The sequence below is a fragment of the Scyliorhinus torazame genome, chromosome 17 (genome assembly GCF_047496885.1).
Source record: "Scyliorhinus torazame isolate Kashiwa2021f chromosome 17, sScyTor2.1, whole genome shotgun sequence".
Lineage (NCBI taxonomy): Eukaryota > Metazoa > Chordata > Chondrichthyes > Carcharhiniformes > Scyliorhinidae > Scyliorhinus > Scyliorhinus torazame.
In genome coordinates, this window is record NC_092723.1 from 185,051,756 (window position 1) to 185,071,842 (window position 20,087).

At 47.5% G+C, this 20,087-nt stretch overlaps 1 protein-coding gene across 4 annotated transcripts in view; it reads left to right on the top strand.

The window, feature by feature from the left end:
- LOC140394502 (bMERB domain-containing protein 1-like) overlaps positions 1-15,529 on the top strand; it is a 145,789-nt gene extending 130,260 nt beyond the window's left edge. For all 4 annotated transcript variants that reach the window (XM_072481829.1, XM_072481827.1, XM_072481828.1 and 1 more), the window contains one exon: positions 13,963-15,529. In XM_072481829.1, coding sequence (XP_072337930.1) covers positions 13,963-14,081 — 119 coding nt within the window. In that variant the 3' untranslated portion in view covers positions 14,082-15,529. The remainder of the gene's footprint in view (positions 1-13,962) is intronic.
- Positions 15,530-20,087: the final 4,558 nt, after the last annotated feature.

The following is a 20,087-nucleotide window of genomic DNA, read 5'->3' on the forward strand; positions in this document are numbered from 1 at the left end:
TTCCCTGCCCTCTCTCTTCTCCCTATGAGCCCTGATGGAGATTAACTCTCCCCTGACCACCCCCACCCGCACCTCCCCATTGTCGTTGGCCTCCAAATACCTTTCAATGCACACCCGCACCCTCCCGCACACTTCCTCGTATGCCAGCAGTCCCACATCCAAGCGCCACAACGGGCGTTGGTCCCTCTCCTCCCCCAGCTCTAGTTCCACCCAGTGCGGGGCGTGGTCTGAAATGGCTACGGCCGAGTACTCCGTTCCCTCCACTTTCGGGATCAATGCCCTGCCCAGAACAAAAAAATCTATCCGGGAGTAGGCTTTGTGTACGTGGGAGAAAAAAGAAAATTCTCTGGCCAAAGGCCTGGCAAATCTCCACGGATCCACTCCCCCATCTGGTCCATAAACCCCCTAAGCACCTTGGCCGCAGCCGGCCTCTTTCCGGTCCTAGATCTGGAGCGATCTAATGCTGGGTCCAACACCGTGTTGAAATCCCCACCCATTATCAAGCTTCCTATCTCCAGGTCCGGAATACGCCCCAACATACGCTTCATGAATCCAGCATTGTCCCAGTTCGGGGCGTATACATTTACCAATACCACCCACGTCCCCTGCAGCCTACCGCTCACCATCACGTATCGACCTCCATTGTCCGCTACTATGTTCTTGGCCTCAAACGACACCCACTTCCCCACCAGTATTGCCACCCCTCTATTCTTCACATCCAGCCCCGAATGGAATACCTGTCCTACCCATCCCTTTCTTAACCTGACCTGATCTGCCACCTTCAGATGTGTCTCCTGAAGCATGACCACGTCTGCCTTCAGTCCCTTTAAGTGCACGAACACTCAGGCCCTCTTAAGCGGCCCATTTAGGCCCCTCACATTCCACGTGATCAGCCGGATTGGGGGCTTCCAACCCCCCCCCTCCCCCCTGCCGACTAGCCATCTCCTATTTTAAGCCAGTCCCGTGCCCGCGTCTCCCGCACCCTCCAGTCCCCCAGACGGGGAACCCCCGCCCAGCCACCTCTTCCGTTTTCAGTTCCCCCTCGGCGAATGCAGCAGCAACCCTATCCCCCCGCTAGATCCAGATCTAGCTCTTTTGCTCCCCCCATAATACTTCCGTAAGTCTGCTGACCCCGGCTTCCCCCGCCTTCCCGTTGACCCCCCCAGTGTGGAAATCCCTCCTCCTTGCGCTCCTCCACCCCCCCGCCGCCGCCGCCGCCCTTCCCTAATGCGGGAAAAAGCCTGCGCTTTCCTGAGCCAGCCCTGCCCCCTGTGGCGCAGCTCCTGTTGCGGCCTTATCCCAGTTCCTCCATCCCCGGGTCTCACCTCCCTCCAGCACCGACGCCCACATTCCTCACAGTCTCCCCATCAAAACTCTTCCCCACATCCCCATCCATCGTCCCACCCGTGAAACATTCTTTACCCATATTTACAACCCTGTATACAGTCAACATCTCCCCCACAACCACAGACCCTCAGTTTGAGTCCAATTTTTCTGTTTGGATAAAGGTCCAAGCCTCTTCTGGCGTTTCAAAATAGTGGTGCCGATCCTGATACGTGACCCACAGTCGCGCTGGCTGCAGCATTCCGAATCTCACCCTCTTTCTATGCAGCACCACCTTGGCCCGGTTGAAGCCAGCTCTCCTCTTTGTCACCTCCGCGCTCCAATCCTGGTAGACTCGGATCACCGCATTCTCCCATCTACTGCTCCGCTCTTTCATGGCCCATCTCAGGACACACTCTCTGTCCACGAAACGATGGAACCTCGCCACTATCGCCCTTGGCAGCTCGCCGGCCTTGGGTCTCCTCGCCAGGACCCGGTGAGCCCCTTCTAGCTCCAGGGAGCTCGGAGAGGCCTCCGCACCCATCAGCGAATGGAGCATCGTGCTCACATATGCCCCGGCATTGGCCCCCTCCACCCCTTCAGGGAGACCCAGAATCCGGAGATTCTTCCTCCTCGACCTGTTCTCCAGGTCCTCGAATCTTTCGGCCCACCTCTTGTGCAGCGCCTCGTGCGCCTCCATCTTCACCGCCAGGCCCAAGATCTCGTCCTCGTTCTTGTTGGTTTTGTCCCTCACCTGTCGGAGTCTACTTCCTGGGCCTTCTGGGTCTCTCTTCAGCCCCTCGATCGCCGTCAGCATTGGCGCCAGAACCTCCTTTTTAAGCTGCTCCACGCAGCGCCTGAGAAACTCCTGCTGGTCCGGCCCCCATGCTGCTCGATCTCCGGCCTCCGCCATCTTGTTTTTCCCCCCTCGTTTCTGCCGCTGCTCCAAAGCCACTTTTTCCCCCGCTCCACTTCTGGTCCCCTCCATACACGACGGGAGGGGGACCTTGCTCTCACCTTCCCACACGGGAATCGGTCAAAAATTTTCCGTTGGGGCTCCTCCGGAGAGCCCAAAAGTCCGTTCTAGCGGGAGCCGCCGAAATGTGCGGCTTAGCTCCGCATCGCCGCGACCGGAAGTCCATTCGCGAATGTCCTTGAGGGTAAGAAATTAACTCTCCTTAGCCAGCCTGGACTCAATGTGACTGCAGCTCCACAGCAATCTGGTTCACCCTTAAATGTCCCCTCAAGGACAATTATGGATGGGCAATAAATACTGGCACAGCCTGCCATGCCCTCATCCTGTGAAATGAAATGAAATGAAAATCGCTTATTGTCACAAGTAGGCTTCAAATGAAGTTACTGTGAAAAGTCCCTAGTCGCCACATTCCGGCGCCTGTTCGGGGAGGCTGGTACTGGAATTGAACCGTGCTGCTGGCCTGCCTTGGTCTGCTTTCAAAGCCAGCGATTTAGCCCAGTGTGCTAATTGAATGAATAAATTAAAAACCTACCCACCGTATTAATTCACTCATTCACCCATTTAACAAAGTACATGTTGAACATTTACATTTAGCTGACGGCGGCTAATCCTGCAAAAAGCGGGGGTGTCCCTTCTTCCCTCCGACGCTCCCGCGCTGCGCTGGAGTTCTCCGAAAGGCACTACGCTCCGCATTACTGGAGAAGTTGGAAGAGGTAAGAAATGAGGAGCAGCATTGAGGCGGGGGAACATTCAAACCGCGCAGCAATCCGGCAATGATTCACGCTTTGCGGAAGATCCGGGCCATCGTTTACACACATTCATTTTCAATATTTGTTCACTTGAGGCTGTGGCCTCTACTTCTGTTGTTACAAAGAACAAAGAAATGTACAGCACAGGAACAGGCCCTTCGGCCCTCCAAGCCCGTGCCGACCATACTGCCCGACTAAACTACAATCTTCTACACTTCCTGGGTCCGTATCCTTCTATTCCCATCCTATTCATATATTTGTCAAGATGCCCCTTAAATGTCCCTATCGTCCCTGCCTCCACTACCTCCTCCGGTAGTGAGTTCCAGGCACCCACTACCCTCTGCGTAAAAAACTTGCCTCGTACATCTACTCTAAACTTTGCCCCTCTCACCTTAAACCTATGCCCCCTAGTAATTGACCCCTCTACCCTGGGGAAAAGCCTCTGACTATCCACTCTGTCTATGCCCCTCATAATTTTGTATACCTCTATCAGGTCGCCCCTCAACCTCCTTCGTTCCAGTGAGAACAAACCGAGTTTATTCAATCGCTCCTCATAGCTTATGCCCTCCATACCAGGCAACATTCTGGTAAATCTCTTCTGCACCCTCTCTAAAGCCTCCACATCCTTCTGGTAGTGTGGCGACCAGAATTGAACACTATACTCCAAGTGTGGCCTAACTAAGGTTCTATACAGCTGCAACATGACTTGCCAATTCTTATACTCAAAGAGGGGCACCAATATCCTGGGAGGGAGGTTTTCTAGTACTCTTCGGGAGGCTTTAAACTAATTTGGCAGGGGAATGGGAACCGGATTTGTAGTCCAGCAACTAAGGTAGCCGATATTCAGGACGCCAAAGCGTGTAATGAGGCAGTGGGGAAGGGAACACTGACAAAGGAGAGTACTTGCAGGCACGGAGATGGGTTGAAGTGTGTATACTTCAACGCAAGAAGCATCAGGAATAAGGTGGGTGAACTTAAGGCATGGATCGGTACTTGGGACTACGATGTGGTGGCCATCACGGAAACTTGGATAGAAGAGGGGCAGAAATGGTTGTTGGAGGTCCCTGGTTATAGATGTTTCAATAAGATTAGGGAGGGTGGTCAAAGAGGTGGGGGGGTGGCATTATTAATTAGAGATAGTATAACAGCTGCAGAAAGGCAGTTCGAGGAGTATCACCCTATTGAGGTAGTATGGGTTGAAGTCAGAAATAGGAAAGGAGCAGTCACCTTGTTAGGAGTTTTCTATAGGCCCCCCAATAGTAGCAGAGATGTGGAGGAACAGATTGGGAAACAGATTTTGGAAAGGTGCAGAAGTCATAGGGTAGTAGTCATGGGCGACTTTAACTTCCCAAATATTGAGTGGAAACTCTTCAGATCAAATAGTTTGGATGGGGTGGTGTTTGTGCAGTGTGTCCAGGAAGCTTTTCTAACACAGTATGTAGATTGTCCGACCAGAGGAGGGGCAATATTGGATTTAGTACTGGGTAATGTGCCAGGGCAAGTGATAGATTTGTTAGTGGGGGAGCATTTTGGAGATAGTGACCACAATTCTGTGACTTTCACTTTAGTAATGGAGAGGGATAGGTACGTGCAACAGGGCAAGGTTTACAATTGGGGGAAGGGTAAATACGATGTTGTCAGACAAGAATTGAAGTGCATAAGTTGGGAACATAGGCTGGCAGGGAAGGACACAAGTGAAATGTGGAACTTGTTCAAGGAACAGGTGCTACGTGTCCTTGATATGTATGTCCCTGTCAGGCAGGGAAGAGATGGTCAAGTGAGGGAACCATGGTTGACGAGAGAGGTTGAATGTCTTGTTAAGAGGAAAAAGGTGACTTATGTAAGGCTGAGGAAACCAGGTTCAGACAGGGCATTGGAGGCTTACAAGATAGCCAGGAGGGAACTGAAGAAAGGGATTAGGAGAGCTAAGAGAGGGCATGAACAATCTTTGGCGGGTACGATCAAGGAAAACCCCAAGGCCTTTTACACATATGTGAGAAATATGAGAATGACTAGAGCGGGGGTAGGTCCAATCAAGGACAGTAGCGGGAGATTGTGTATTGAGTCTGAAGAGATAGGAGAGGTCTTGAACGAGTACTTTTCTTCTGTATTTACAAATGAGAGGGGCGATATTGTTGGAGAGGACAGTGTGAAACAGATTGGTAAGCTCGAGGAAATACTTGTTAGGAAGGAAGATGTGTTGGGCATTTTGAAAAACTTGAGGATAGACAAGTCCCCCGGGCCTGACGGGATATATCCAAGGATTCTATGGGAAGCAAGAGATGAAATTGCAGAGCCGTTGGCAATGATCTTTTCGTCCTCACTGTCAACAGGGGTGGTACCAGGGGATTGGAGAGTGGCGAATGTCGTGCCCCTGTTCAAAAAAGGGACTAGGGATAACCCTGGGAATTACAGGCCAGTTAGTCTTACTTCGGTGGTAGGCAAAGTAATGGAAAGGGTACTGAAGGATAGGATTTCTGAGCATCTGGAAAGACACTGCTTGATTAGGGATAGTCAGCACGGATTTGTGAGGGGTAGGTCTTGCCTTACAAATCTTATTGAATTCTTTGAGGAGGTGACCAAGCATGTGGATGAAGGTAAAGCAGTGGATGTAGTGTACATGGATTTTAGTAAGGCATTTGATAAAGTTCCCCATGGTAGGCTTATGCAGAAAGTAAGGAGGCATGGGATAGTGGGAAATTTGGCCAGTTGGATAACGAACTGGCTAACCGATAGAAGTCAGAGAGTGGTGGTGGATGGCAAATATTCAGCTTGGATCCCAGTTACCAGTGGCGTACCGCAGGGATCAGTTCTGGGTCCTCTGCTGTTTGTGATTTTCATTAATGACTTGGATGAGGGAGTTGAAGGGTGGGTCAGTAAATTTGCAGACGATACGAAGATTGGTGGAGTTGTGGATAGTAAGGAGGGCTGTTGTCGGCTGCAAAGAGACATAGATAGGATGCAGAGCTGGGCTGAGAAGTGGCAGATGGAGTTTAACCCTGAAAAGTGTGAGGTTGTCCATTTTGGAAGGACAAATATGAATGCGGAATACAGGGTTAACGGTAGAGTTCTTGGCAATGTGGAGGAGCAGAGAGATCTTGGGGTCTATGTTCATACATCTTTGAAAGTTGCCACTCAAGTGGATAGAGCTGTGAAGAAGGCCTATGGTGTGCTCGTGTTCATTAACAGAGGGATTGAATTTAAGAGCCGTGAGGTGATGATGCAGCTGTACAAAACTTTGGTAAGGCCACATTTGGAGTACTGTGTACAGTTCTGGTCGCCTCATTTTAGGAAGGATGTGGAAGCTTTGGAAAAGGTGCAAAGAAGATTTACCAGGATGTTGCCTGGAATGGAGAGTAGGTCTTACGAGGAAAGGTTGAGGGTGCTAGGCCTTTTCTGATTAGAACGGAGAAGGATGAGGGGCGACTTGATAGAGGTTTATAAGATGATCAGGGGAATAGATAGACAGTCAGAGACTTTTTCCCCGGGTGGAACAAACCATTACAAGGGGACATAAATTTAAGGTGAAAGGTGGAAGATATAGGAGGGATATCAGAGGTAGGTTCTTTACCCAGAGAGTAGTGGGGGCATGGAATGCACTGCCTGTGGAAGTAGTTGAGTCGGAAACATTAGGGACCTTCAAGCAGCTATTGGATAGGTACATGGATTACGGTAAAATGTTATAGTGTAGATTTATTTGTTCTCAAGGGCAGCATGGTAGCATTGTGGATAGCACAATTGCTTCACAGCTCCAGGGTCCCAGGTTCGATTCCGGCTTGGGTCACTGTCTGTGCGGAGTCTGCACGTCCTCCCCGTGTCTGCGTGGGTTTCCTCCAGGTGCTCCGGTTTCCTCCCACAGTCCAAAGATGTGCGGGTTAGGTGAATTGGCCAATGATAAATTGCCCTTAATGTCCAAATTGCCCTTGGTGTTGGGTGGAGGTGTTGAGTTTGGGTAGGGTGCTCTTTCCAATAGCCGGTGCAGACTCAAAGGGCCGAATGGCCTCCTTCTGCACTGTAAATTCAATGATAATCTATGATTAATCCAGGACAAAGGTTCGGCACAACATCGTGGGCCGAAGGGCCTGTTCTGTGCTGTATTTTCTATGTTCTATGTTCTAATCCAATCCCCCTCTCAGGATCCCTCAATGATTGTGATCATTAAAGAGGGTTGAGTACATGTGATGTGTGGGGTTTGGGTGTCCTTGGGAACATTAACAGGTGCAGTAAGCAATGAGGAAGGATAAGGAATGGTTTGTTCGCCCTTATTGCCAGGAGGTTGGAGTACAAGAGTAAGGAGCTCTTGCTGCAATGGCATAGTGATTTGGTGAGGCCATATCCGGACCACCGTGTGCAGTTCGGATTTCCTTGCCTTAAGAAGGATAGGTGAGATTCTCTGTTTGAGAGACTATGTTCTCCTGCTGGAGGAGAATTGCAACTAGTTAAGATCCCCCTGAGAGTGCAAATCGGATAGCAGTTCTGTATCCCTTGCATTGTAAATGTATGCATGGCGAGGAATACTATTGGGTCACCATTTTGAGTGGGAGGCCCAAGTTCATCCCGGACCTTGCGACCACGTTGGCCCCCTTACCGTATTAGAATCAAGACTGGGTGTGGAGAAAACTGCAGGAAATGGTCTTTTTGCAGGTCAAGTTATTGTCTTCTGGGTTACTGACCCAATAGTATCCCACTAAACACTTACTTCTCACGTGCCTTATGATATTGGGGCGGGCCTGTCACATCGGATGGAGAATCATGGAGAATGGCCGATTGCGTTCGCCTCTCAGACGCTTGCTGTGGCGGAATGAAAATATGCACAGATCAAGGAGAGTCTGGTGGTGATCTACACAGTGGCCATTTTACTAATATTACAGACCATTAGCCTTTGCTTGGTCTTTTTAAGGACAAGGCCACCCGGCCCATTGCCTCTGTGAGGATCCAGTGTTGGGCCCTGCTGCTGGCCGCCTAGGAATATTCTTTCAAGCATCGTCCGGGGATCCAGATAACGAACTTCGATGCACTGAGCCGTTTGCCTTTGCCAACTATTCCCACATCGCCCCCCCCTGGGCGGACAAAGTGGTTGCTGTCGTGTTAGGTACACTGGTCTAACACTGGCTGCAACATAGATCAAAAAGATACTCCAGACCTTAAAGTTAGTTCAATCAGGTTTATTGAATAATAGCACAGTTAGCACAGTTCTCTGTGAGTTGAACTTTCTGCTAACTTAAGTGTGGTTACTCTGTCTGACTGAACCAGACTAGCTCTTAGCCACGTGGTGGGGGTGTGAGATTGTAACAACACCCTTGACTGACTCTCTGGATGTTCATCAGTGGAAAGAGGTGGAGTGTGAGTGCCTCGTGGCTTTTATAGTCAGATCCCACCCCTGAGTGTCCTGCCTGCTTATTGGTCATGTCCTGTTCTCTGTGTCCATTAGCTGCTTGTCTGTATATCATTATGTGTGTGTCTGCATATCATGACAGTCGCCACTCTAAATTCCATGGATTCTTTGTCTGTCACAGTGTCTCAGATCTGTGAATGGACTCAGACAGACCCGGGACTCTCAAAAGTCCGGCACATTGTTATATGGAGGTCAGCATCAACAGTTGCCCGGTCGACGTTACGGGCATTTTCGTCCAAACTGTCTGAATTTAGTGTGGAGGACAGTTCCTGCTATGGGGCACGTGCATTGTCATTCCAGAAAAAGGCCAGGAGTTGATATTGAAGGACCTTCACAATAGACATCCAGGGGTGTCTAAAATGAAGATGTTGGCGCAGACATTCCTACTGCCCCATTCCATCCGGCTTCTAATGGTCCAGCAGAGGGGGCGGTACAGATGTTCAAACGAGGCCTGTGTACTTAGCCCCCTATTCTACTCCCTGTACACACACGACTGCATGGCAAAATTTGGTTCCAACTCCATCTACAAGTTTGCTGACAATACGACCATAGTGGGCCGGATCTCGAATAACGACGAGGCAGAATACAGGAGGGAGATAGAGAACCTAGTGGAGTGGTGTAGCGACAACAATCTCTCCCTCAATGCCAGCAAAACTAAAGAGCTGGTCATTGACTTCAGGAAGCAAAGTACTGTACACACCCCTGTCAGCATCAACGGGTCCGAGGTGGAGATGGTTAGCAGCTTCAAATTCCTAGGGGTACAAAGCTCCAAAAATCTGTCCTAGTCCACCCACGTCAACGCTACCACAAAGAAAGCACAACAGCGCCTATACTTCCTCAGGAAACTAAGGAAATTCGGCATGTCCACATTAACTCTTACCAACTTTTACAGATGCACCATAGAAAGCATCCTATCTGGCTGCATCACAGCCTGGCATGGCAACTGCTCGGCCCAGGACCGCAAGAAACTTCAGAGAGTCGTGAACACAGCCCAGTCCATCACACGAACCTGCCTCCCATCCATTGACTCCATCTACACCTCCCGCTGCCTGGGGAAAGCGGGCAGCATAATCAAAGACCCCTCCCACCCGGCTTACTCACTCTTCCAACTTCTTCCATCGGGCAGGAGATACAGAAGTCTGAGAACACGCACGAACAGACTCAAAAACAGCTTCTTCCATGCTGTTACCAGACTCCTAAATGACCCTCTTATGGACTGACTTCATTAACACTACACCTTGTATGCTTCATCCGATGCCAGTGCTTATGCAGTTACATTGTATATGTTGTGTTGCCCTATTATGTATTTTCTTTTATTCCCTTTTCTTTCCATGTACTTAATGATCTGTTGAGCTGCTCGCAGAAAAATACTTTTCATTGTACCCCGGTACACGTGACAATAAACAAATCCAATCCAATCCAATCCAATCCAAGTCTTCAGGTTTGATGGACACCAGAGTGGCTCCTTTTTTATTTTGCTGCAGGATCACTCCGCACACTGTGACCAGGATGGCTCCGGCTGAAATGTTGATGGGGCGTAGGCTTCAAACCCGCCTTTGTATGACTTTCCCGGGCATAGGTGGGAAAGTGCGCCACAACCAGGAGCAGCAATGGCGTTGCCCCATTTGGTGTCGACCACCTTGATGTTTTGTACCAGGTGATTTGGTGTTTTTTTGAAACTTTATAGGGGGCCCTGTGGGTCTCCGGGACTATTCTCCTCCAGACAGGGCCGGTTTCCGATCAAGTACAAGTACAAGGTTGGGTCCTGCGAAAGCACCTCGATCATATTCGGTCCAGGCGACTGCTTCTTTGACACCTTCCTCGTGAATGCCATATCCTCATCCAGTCGCCTCTGATGCTGAAGCAGATGGTAACGGGACCCCAAGGGGGGTCAGAACGCCGCGACGACTGAGATTGTGTCACCGTTTCAGAAATGGAGACAAACGTCAGAAAGCTCCGATGGGGAGTCAACAACTCGGCAGCCATGGGCGGAGCAACAACCGCCATGTTCAAAGCGGAAACGTCGTTTACCTTCCAGGTTCATGCTGCCCGATCCGTCACCTCTGAGAGGGCTTGAAGGGTCGATGCTGAGGGGCTCTTCTCTTGGACAGTGAGTCTAGAATCAGGGGGTCATATTCTCTGGATAAGAGACAGAGATATTTTCAATTGAGGTGAGGAGGAATTTCTTCACTCAGAGGTTTGTGAATCTCTACCCAGAAGGCTGTGGGTGTTCAGTTGATAAGTATAATCAACATTGATTAAATACTTAGAGGTTAGGGATGTAGGATAGAGAGGAAAAGTGGAATTAAAGGTGGAAGGCCAGCCGTGATCTTGACGAATGCCAAAGCGGCTTGAGGGGTTGCAAGGCCGATATCTATTGCTCTTACTTCTTTGTCTTTAGTAGAAGTATCTGCGTTTCTTAATTGACAGAAGCAAATTAGATGGATGCTTGAGGGAAATAAACTAGCAGGGCTACAGAGATGGAGCAGGGAATTGGACCGACTGGAATGGTCTCGAGAGCTGGTAAGCTGCTGAAGCTTACTCTATTCCGCTTATCAGTCTGCCACCTTCATTCGCTTTGTGTCATCTGTAAATTTAGCCAGTGTGCTTGTGCCTCCTCGATTCAGATCACTTATGTAGGTTTTTTAAAAAGGAGGCTCCAAAATGCACCTTCAATGCAGCCCACGTGGAAGATTCTCCAGGGGTGATGCCAATCCCTGTGCCATACTCTGGGTTCAGTTGCTTAACCCAGTACATAGTCATGTTGGGAGATATTAGGAACTTGGATCCAGAAATGGGGTCAAAGATGTAGCAGGCAATTTAGGGGTTAAACAGACCGAGGGAAAAGACTGCCAGCAGCAGAGTCAGAGGGATACACCCACAGCCTGAGTTACCTTGTCCAATTCAAACTTAACCTCATTAGTGGGAATACATAGGTTCAGCCAGGATGATCCACTCAAGATCCATTGACATTCGGGACAACCTTGTTTGACCAGCCATCAGCCCCTCACAGAGACTGATTACCTATTTGTCCATCAATGAAAGGTTAGTTGTATATGAATGGCATAGCTCTGTTGTTTTGTATAAACGGGAGTAGGTAATCAGCCAAGATAACGATCATAGATTCAAGTCTGACTATCTCAGGGGAGAACGTTTGTTTGAAGGGATGAGCGGAGCTTAGAGAGAGACAGAGAATGACGTTTGAACAGTTACAGAGAAGGCTGTGGAAATCGACCAGGGAGGTCATGAAAGTTGCAACCGAGGCAGGCTTTGGAAAAAGATTCTGACCAAATGTCCCTAACAAGAAAATTGCTTCGTAAATGTAAGTATTGCCTTTGTCTTCCTGTGAAAGTGGCAAAGGAACTGTATGTTCATGTACAGTGTTGTTTAATGGGAACTTTTGTGTTAAGGTTAAGAAACTGCATGTAATCCGTTAGCGTTAAGAGCTGGATGTTTAAAAGTTCAAACATTGTTTTCTTTTCTTTTAATAACATTTATTATAAAATAACTAAGCCGTATTTCTTATGTTATCACCTCTGGAACAAATCGATCTTTCCACACTCTGTTAAAACCTAATAAACCTTGTGCATCTAGTTCAATATCTTCGCCATTGTTGAGGGCTGATCAGGCGTCCGTAACAATATCCAATGTGAAATATTGCCCCTGATTCCTGCTCTTTATAATCATCAGTGCCATCCTCTTAAGAGTAGCAACGGTCTTTCTGAAATTTAAGTGCACTACCTCAACTATTTTAAAGACATTTGACCCCTTAAAGAAAAGCAGTAAATAGAATCATATAGCAGCACAGGCCATTCAGCTCATCATGTCTGTGCTGTCCCCCTGAAGAAGGGAGTGCCAGCCCCCATATTCTCCCCATAACCCTGCACATTCAGCCTTGGCTGGACGTGTCTCCAGCACGTTCTCAGGTAGTGCGTTCCAGATCCTAACCACTTGCTTTTCCTCATGTCGTCATTGCTTCTTTTGCCAATTACTTTAAATCTGTGCCCTCTGCTTCACGATCCTTCCACCAATGGGAACAGTTTACCCCTATTCAAGCTGTCCAGACCCCTCTTCATTGACAGGACCCTGCACCCTTTCCGGATTAATCCAGTTATTTGTCTCCCCCTTGACACTGAGGCAACAGAATCATATTTAGCGTTTTTTCAGCCAGAGTAGAACCAGCTGTCCATGCCCTCACAATTTCACTTTCAGCAACCCATCTCCATCCTTTGCTTTTATATTTTGCTTTGTATAAATTTTATTATAATTCACTTTTCTTGCCACATAACTTTTAATATTTTTCTTTGCCATTTTGTGTTTTTTTTTAAATTACAGTACCCAATTTTTTTTTTTTCCAATTAGGATGCAATTTAGCGTGGCCAATCCACCTACCCTGCTCATCTTTGGGTTGTGGGGGTGAAACTCGCGCAGACATGGGAAGAATGTGCAAACTCCACACGGACAGTGACCTGTGGCCGGGATTCAAAACCGGGTCCTCAGCGCCGTAAACAGCAGTGCTAACCACTGTGCCACGTACCGCCCCATTTTGTTGTTTTTCTTACCCTCACATAACTTATGGATCTGAATTCATCCTTCGAGGTCATAAATTCCTTAAAATCATAGAATCCCTACAGTGCAGAAGGAGGCCAATCGGCCCATCGCTTCTGCACCGTCCCTCCACCTAGGCAGCCCCCCCTATCCATGTAACCCCACCTAACCTTTTTCTTTTGGACACTAAGGGGCACTCTACACCTAACTTGCACGTCTTTTGACTGTGGAAGGAAACCGGAGCATCCGGAGGGAACCCAATTATTATTTTTATCCTTTTTTAAGAGTTGTTTGGAAGTCCTGCTCAACCGGGCAGGTGTGAAGGAACTTTGAAGGAACCCCATAGCTTCCCCACTCCACTAGCCATACAGTATTCACATTTGACAGACACACTCTTAACAAGACAACATAAAGTTAATCCTTTGACCTGGGAATCTACTGCAACCCTCCCCGTAATGGTCTACCTCAGTTATCATCCATTAGTTCTACCCAAAATGATCCTGTGTCTGCCTTTTTATTTTAAATCCGCACTCAGTTTGCAATCGTTGACAGGCATCTGTGTGGAGAGTTCAGGGAGCAGAGGGAATTGATTTCCCAGGTGGACTATGTTGTGTTTTAGTTTTAATGGCTGTGAGAGGCTAACAGACATTGATGCTATAAATCTAGGCTGATAACTTGGGTTGTGTTACTGAATGAAGTTGGGGATTTGGGAACGCCTGATACGGAGAATCCCCAGTATAGTTCAAAGTTCCATCTTAATTGATGGACTTATTTGGGGCTGGCCGAGGCCCCAGCACACCAGACAGAAATCCTCAATGAGTGGCCTTTTCTGCAACCTTTCCTCCAGAATTATTGTGGGAATATGGTGGAAGAACTGTGGATTTTTGCATCTGGATTTTTCTACACGATAATATATTGTGCATTTAAAAACAATACGGCATTGCTTTATTTTCATTGTTTTGATGTTGCAGAGTTTGCAAAAGAGAAGCCTGTGGTTACCGCACCTCCTCCAAACAAGCCATCAATTACCAAAGCCGGAATGGCTTTAATAAGGGATTGCTGTGGATCTACACAATGCAACATCATGTAGCGCTCACCACTCAAGTCTGACTTTTGTCTGCAAAGAATATTTTATGAAAGAGAACCTTACCCAAGATGGAAGAAAAATGTCTGAATGGTAACCGTGCTCACACAGACTATGACCTACCATATTCAGAGTGGTGATAAAGACTTATTGTCCTTCATGCATGGATCACAAACTCGGCATGCTGTAAGGAAAATGCATCACATGTTTCCACTGGTAAAATGCAAAGATTTTTATACCTGGCATGTGTGACATCAAAGCAGTTTTAGGAAATTGTTTCAGAGGTAGCGACAGAATACAACACATCACTTTTTAAATTTCCTAACTACGCCGTAAGGATTTTACAGGGTTTTTCTTGAAAAAGCTCCCCAGAGTTATTTATTAACATCCTCTCGCCTCTGCCAGGCCTTTCAGCTTTGGCCTCACAAACAGCTGCAACCCTTTGTTGCTCCAGCGCACAGGCAGGTAACAAGCTTTACAAATTTAAACTCAGCGACTTTAAAACAGGGACGGTGTCAAATTCTGACTCCGACAAAAAATGTACAAAGTTAATAGAGGTTAATGTCCGATTGTCATGATTGTTCTAATTCTTTGGGCGGAATTCTCCAACCGTTTGGATTCTCTGTTCCCGATGGTTGCATGTGATGGCTCCGATGGGAAATCCCATTGACAAGCGACGGGAGTATAGAATCCCACTGCCAGCTAAGGGCTGCTGCCGAGGAACACGCAACTGAAGGAGCGGGGAGTCCTGCCCTTGTGTTACAATCGAGTGTTTCCTCATTGATAAATAGGATATTACTAGTGTAATATAATTGTAAGTCAAGGTTTGTCAATAATCATGTGAAGCAGAGATGTTGGTAGAATCTAGCAAGTTGAGTTTAGAGAGTCAGTGTTGCTAAAAGGTTCAAGGGGGTGAAATTCATCATTGGCAACGGGCATTCACAAACCAACCCACCCGTTATACACCCAGCCAAAGTTGCGTTTCATCCCAAGACCTTCAACGTACATGTGCATATTATTTGAAGCGTACACATTTCTTAAGTTTCTCATTTGGTAGGCTTACATCTTGCTCTGTTCCCTTTCGCGCCTGTTTCACGGTGTCAGATGTAAACTACCCCAGTGATAAAGCTGACAAAAAGTGGTGTTGGTGGCTAATGGTTTAATGAAGGGTGATGAATACAGAGCTGGCCAGGCCAGCACTGAACTTAAATCGCTGAATGAGGTATATAAACAGCTGCACACGTATAAAATTTGAAAAGAAGGTAAACCTTTGTCTCTCTCTCGCCTGACTCAAAGTAGTTTTACATCCTGTTCACTAATCTAATATTGTCTTCATTTAATGTTGAATCTTAACCCTTTGGCAGCTCGATTTTAATTGTGTAATTATTGAAATGTCACCAATTAAACAATTGTCAATGTTTAGGTCTTGAACACAATAAAGTTATTGCTTCTGAGTGAGTGTTTCTTTACAGTGGAGTCTGCAGTATTTAGTTACAGTATGTTGTACCTTATAGGCTTTTGTTTAGAAGGTTGGAGAAAGGCGAGTTAACACAAAAAAACTGAGAAAATGACTTTATTGAATAATTACTCAGCTGCCAGAAGTTGCTCCAGAAGAGTTTTGAACAGAAAGACTCAAATCTTTCAAACTTATTTTATTATTTCGCCCAGGCCTGATTTGCTCAGCTTTATTGATGTATATAGGCTGGGAAGGAACATTCCAAAATATGGGGGTGCACACATTCAGGAAACTGCACAATTTAACAGAACTTTCAGATAAAAGCAAATTACTGCGGATGCTGGAATCTGAAACCAAAAGGAAAATGCTGGAAAATCTCAGCAGCTCTGGCACCATTGGTAGGGAGAGAAAAGAGCTAACATTGAGTCCAGATGACCCTTTGTCAAAGCTCTTCATCTTTAATTGAGATGTTCTGGAACCAAAGGAAACAATTTACTGATTAACAATTAAGTATAACTCAGGCGGAACCCAATTTCTAGTGAAAATCATGGTGTGGAGGTTTGAGGAAAGAGTCCTCTCCTCAAAGACAGGCCCCTAGGTTTGTGATCGTTACCAAGGACGCAGATCCTGAATCCACTGCATGCGCGGTCACAGACCCGGCAATTCTCTGGCCCTATCCACAGTTAAAGCCAGGGGCTTTACGCTGCCCAGGTGCTGGCCCCCACCAGATGGAGGATCGGTGCAGCTTTTACACGTTTTTTTCTGGCGCAAAACGCCACTGTCCCCACGCCAACATCAGCACTTAAGTCTTCAAATCGGAGAATCCAGTCTCCCTTGTGTCTGCATGGGTTTCACCCCACAACCTATGGGTACAATTGTGTCTTTTAAAAAGCATTTAGATAGTTACATGGGTAAGATGGGTATAGAGGGGTATGGGCCCATTGCGGGCAACTGGGACTAGCTTAAATGGTAAAAACTGGGCGGCATGGACTGGTTGGGCCGAAGGGCCTGTTTCCATGCTGTAAACTTCTATGATTCTATGAACCCAAAGATGCAGGATAGGTGGATTGGCCACACTAAATTGCACCGTAATTGGAAAAAATCTTTAAAAAAGAATTGATGGAAACGTTCGGTCTCCTGGTTTCAGATTTATTTAGATGAAGAAAAATGACATGTTAATTAAATGTCCAGTTTGCTATTTGTGCTGTTCAATACATATAAAAAGCAAAACAGATTTGTTGAGGACCTCCCACCCCTCTCATATTTTCTGCATTGGTAAGGACTTTCCCCAAACAACCATTTTCAAAAGTGTAACAGGAAGAAAATACTGCAGCTACTGGATTTCAGGTCAACAACCATTCATTAATCCTGGTCATCGACCTGAACATTCACTGTTTCTTTCTCCAAAGATGCAGCCTGACCTGCTCATAGTTTCCAGTATTTTCGGTGTTTATTCTCAAATTGCCGTTCACTTTACCTTATTTTACCCTTGGGGTGGCTGAATGACCTTCTAATTTGATTTTTCCTTTCGGTAGTGTGGTGATGTGTATCAATGTAAATACATGTAGGCTAGCTAGTCACTAGAGGGAGCACCAGAAACATCACACACACTCAACCAATAGATCAGTTAGATAGGACACGACCAATGGACATTCAAGATACACACAGAGGCGACACGACCACAAGAGGGCATTACACCAACCCATATATAAAAGGACACCACACACATGATCTGCCTCATTCCAGTGGAGACAGTCAGTGAGTAGAGACACAGGGTTGATTCAATATTACACCCACCATGTGGATTGCAGCAACTGGTTAGTCAGTCTGGGTCGCTATAGTAGGATTAGCAGTCGTGTCGAACCTGAGTAATAGAAGTGTAAATAGTTTAATAAATGTGTTGAAGTTATCTCCACGTCTGAACCTTCCTTTGTCAAGTGCACCACAAGGAAGCCGCTTATGTTACACCTACAACATAATAAATCATGGTACCAGGACTGAACTGTTTCAATCCATATAGCCATACCTCAGCGTACAGTGACAACCAGCAACGATATCCAGGCAAGATGTTTGAGATCCGGGTTCCGCAGCAGCTCCAGTGCCACGGTGATCTCCACGAAAACTGGCGGGTATTCCGGCAAATGTTTGAAATCTTCCTGGTAGCAGCCAAACTAGAAGACCTGGCTGATGCTGAAAGGACAGCTTCTCACCATCGCCGGTGCCAGAGCAGAAGAAATCTTTTAAAAATTCAAGTTCTCCAAAATGCAAAACAGGCAGTCCTGGATAAATTCGGCAAATACGGTGAGGAAAACACACTCCAACCAACAAGGGCGAGAGAAGCGCCAGTACTCACCACGAGGCCGAGATCCCGGAGCAGAGAACAATTATGATCGGCAGCCATCTTTCTCACAGTTGTGCGAGAAGCGCACAGAACGGGAAGGTCCGTTTGCGCATGCGCGAGACGCCGCGCATGCGCAATCACGAAAACGGCCATCGGTACAGGAACAGCGATTTGCGCATGAGCAAACGCTTCCTACGTATGATGTCACATGCGTCATGACGTCAGAGGCCCTGGACCACTCCCATTTAAAGGGGAAACATCCCAAATCAAAGAAAAAATGTATTAAAGCTGTAAAACATCCTTCACCTGGAATGACAGCACAATGCCTCAAATTGAACCAGGAAATGAAATTAACCTCCGAAGAACCCTGCAACAAGCAGTTACCTACGCCCAACCCAATGATTCGGACCTTGAATACTTTGAAACCGACCTTTACATTTTCTCTGGACCTCGCGAGCCCAATGCCAGCTCCGACGCAAACAGTGATGATGTGGTCTTAGAAGACAACGACTCAGACAAATCTTTCACCTTGGGAGGCTACCCCAGTACCAAATCCGAACCGCAGCTAGACGTGTTGCACATTGATGACCCCGACGACGAGTTCTTCGGATTTGAGGATCTTCAGCCCAGCAGATATGACATCCCGACTCGTGAGTGCAGGACTATGCTGCGGCCTGAAACCAAGAGACAGAGAGCAGTACAAGCCCACAGAGAGCGGCCGGCTGCCACACAGAACGTGGTCCACGCACCGCTCAGGGTTCACGACTCTACGAAAGAAGACACGCAAGACTCCACGCCGCAGTCCTTGCATGAACAAGTGACTCCAGTGTCATAAGCCTCCACAACGAGCTCGTGGACAGCCTCCACAACTGCAGAAACGCAAGACTCCGACACGCAGTCCTTGCAGGAACAAGACCATGAGGGTCTAGCAACCTCCTCTGACCAACTAGTGGAAGACGATGCAAGTCTGCCATGCTCAAGTAAACAGCAAAAAGACTATGACAGTCTACCACGCTCCAGTGCACAGCAGGACGACCATGACGGTCCATCATGCTACAGTGAAGAACAGTGACGATGACAGTCCAAGCCCAAATGAAGGACAACAGCAAGACAATGACAGTCCACCCACATTGTTTGCGCCAACAGATGAAGACTCTGACAATTTACCCAACCCAAGTGAACAATAAGCAGCTACTGAGGCTCTACCCACGGTATGTGAGACGAGTGTCAACAGCATCCCACTTCCCGTGCAAGATGTGCAAAGTGACAGACCTCAGCTAGTGTGTACAGAGGCACTCGACGATCACTGAGACCACTGGTGACACCGCGATACTTCCACCCTCATTCGCTCGAACCTCTCCACAAGTCAATGCATTCCTGCATGTTCCGACTCCAGACGTGCAGCTTCAAGACATCTCAGCTGACTCCAATGAACCTGCTAAGACTCCGGACGGGAAGCATCAACAAACCAACACTGACTCAGTTAAAACTTGACCAGAGTACAGATGGGGAGCAACCAAACGCCGACTGTGATTCACGTAAGCCGGACTTTACTCCAGACAGGGAGTGCCGCAACCTCAGTGATGACACGCTCAGGGTGACAGCAGATGCCACAACGACAGGAGATGGATCACTTAATTACACTGAGTCAGTATTAACAAGCAGCGGCTACAGTCCGAGAGGAATACACCAATATTCACCACAGCTATATCCACACATTTTTTTCCACACCAGCAGTGAAGCCAATGACAGCTCATGCTGGACAAACCCAGTATTCAGGCATGCAGCAGCCAGCAGTCTATGCGAAATATTCTCAAACAGGCCAGCACTACGGATTGCCCACTAATGGAATCAAGACCGAAGGAGGACTACCGCAAGCGCACTCTGCACTACAGACTGGATGCCTTAGTTACAGCCCAGGATTTGCTGCACCCCAGCCTGGCCAGACGGCATATTCCTATCAGATGCAAGGTTCTAGTTTCACACCATCACCAGGTATTTATGCGAGCAGCAATTCTGTTTCCAATTCGACAAGCTTCAACGGTTCTCAGCAGGATCGCCCTGTAATAGAAGTGTAAATAGTTTAATAAACGTGTTGAAGTTATCTCCACGTCTGAACCTTCCTTTGTCAAGTGCACCACAAGGAAGCCGCTTATGTTACATCGAGAACATAACAAATCAGGTAGTGCAGGGAGCCCGAAGCTAACTGGCAACC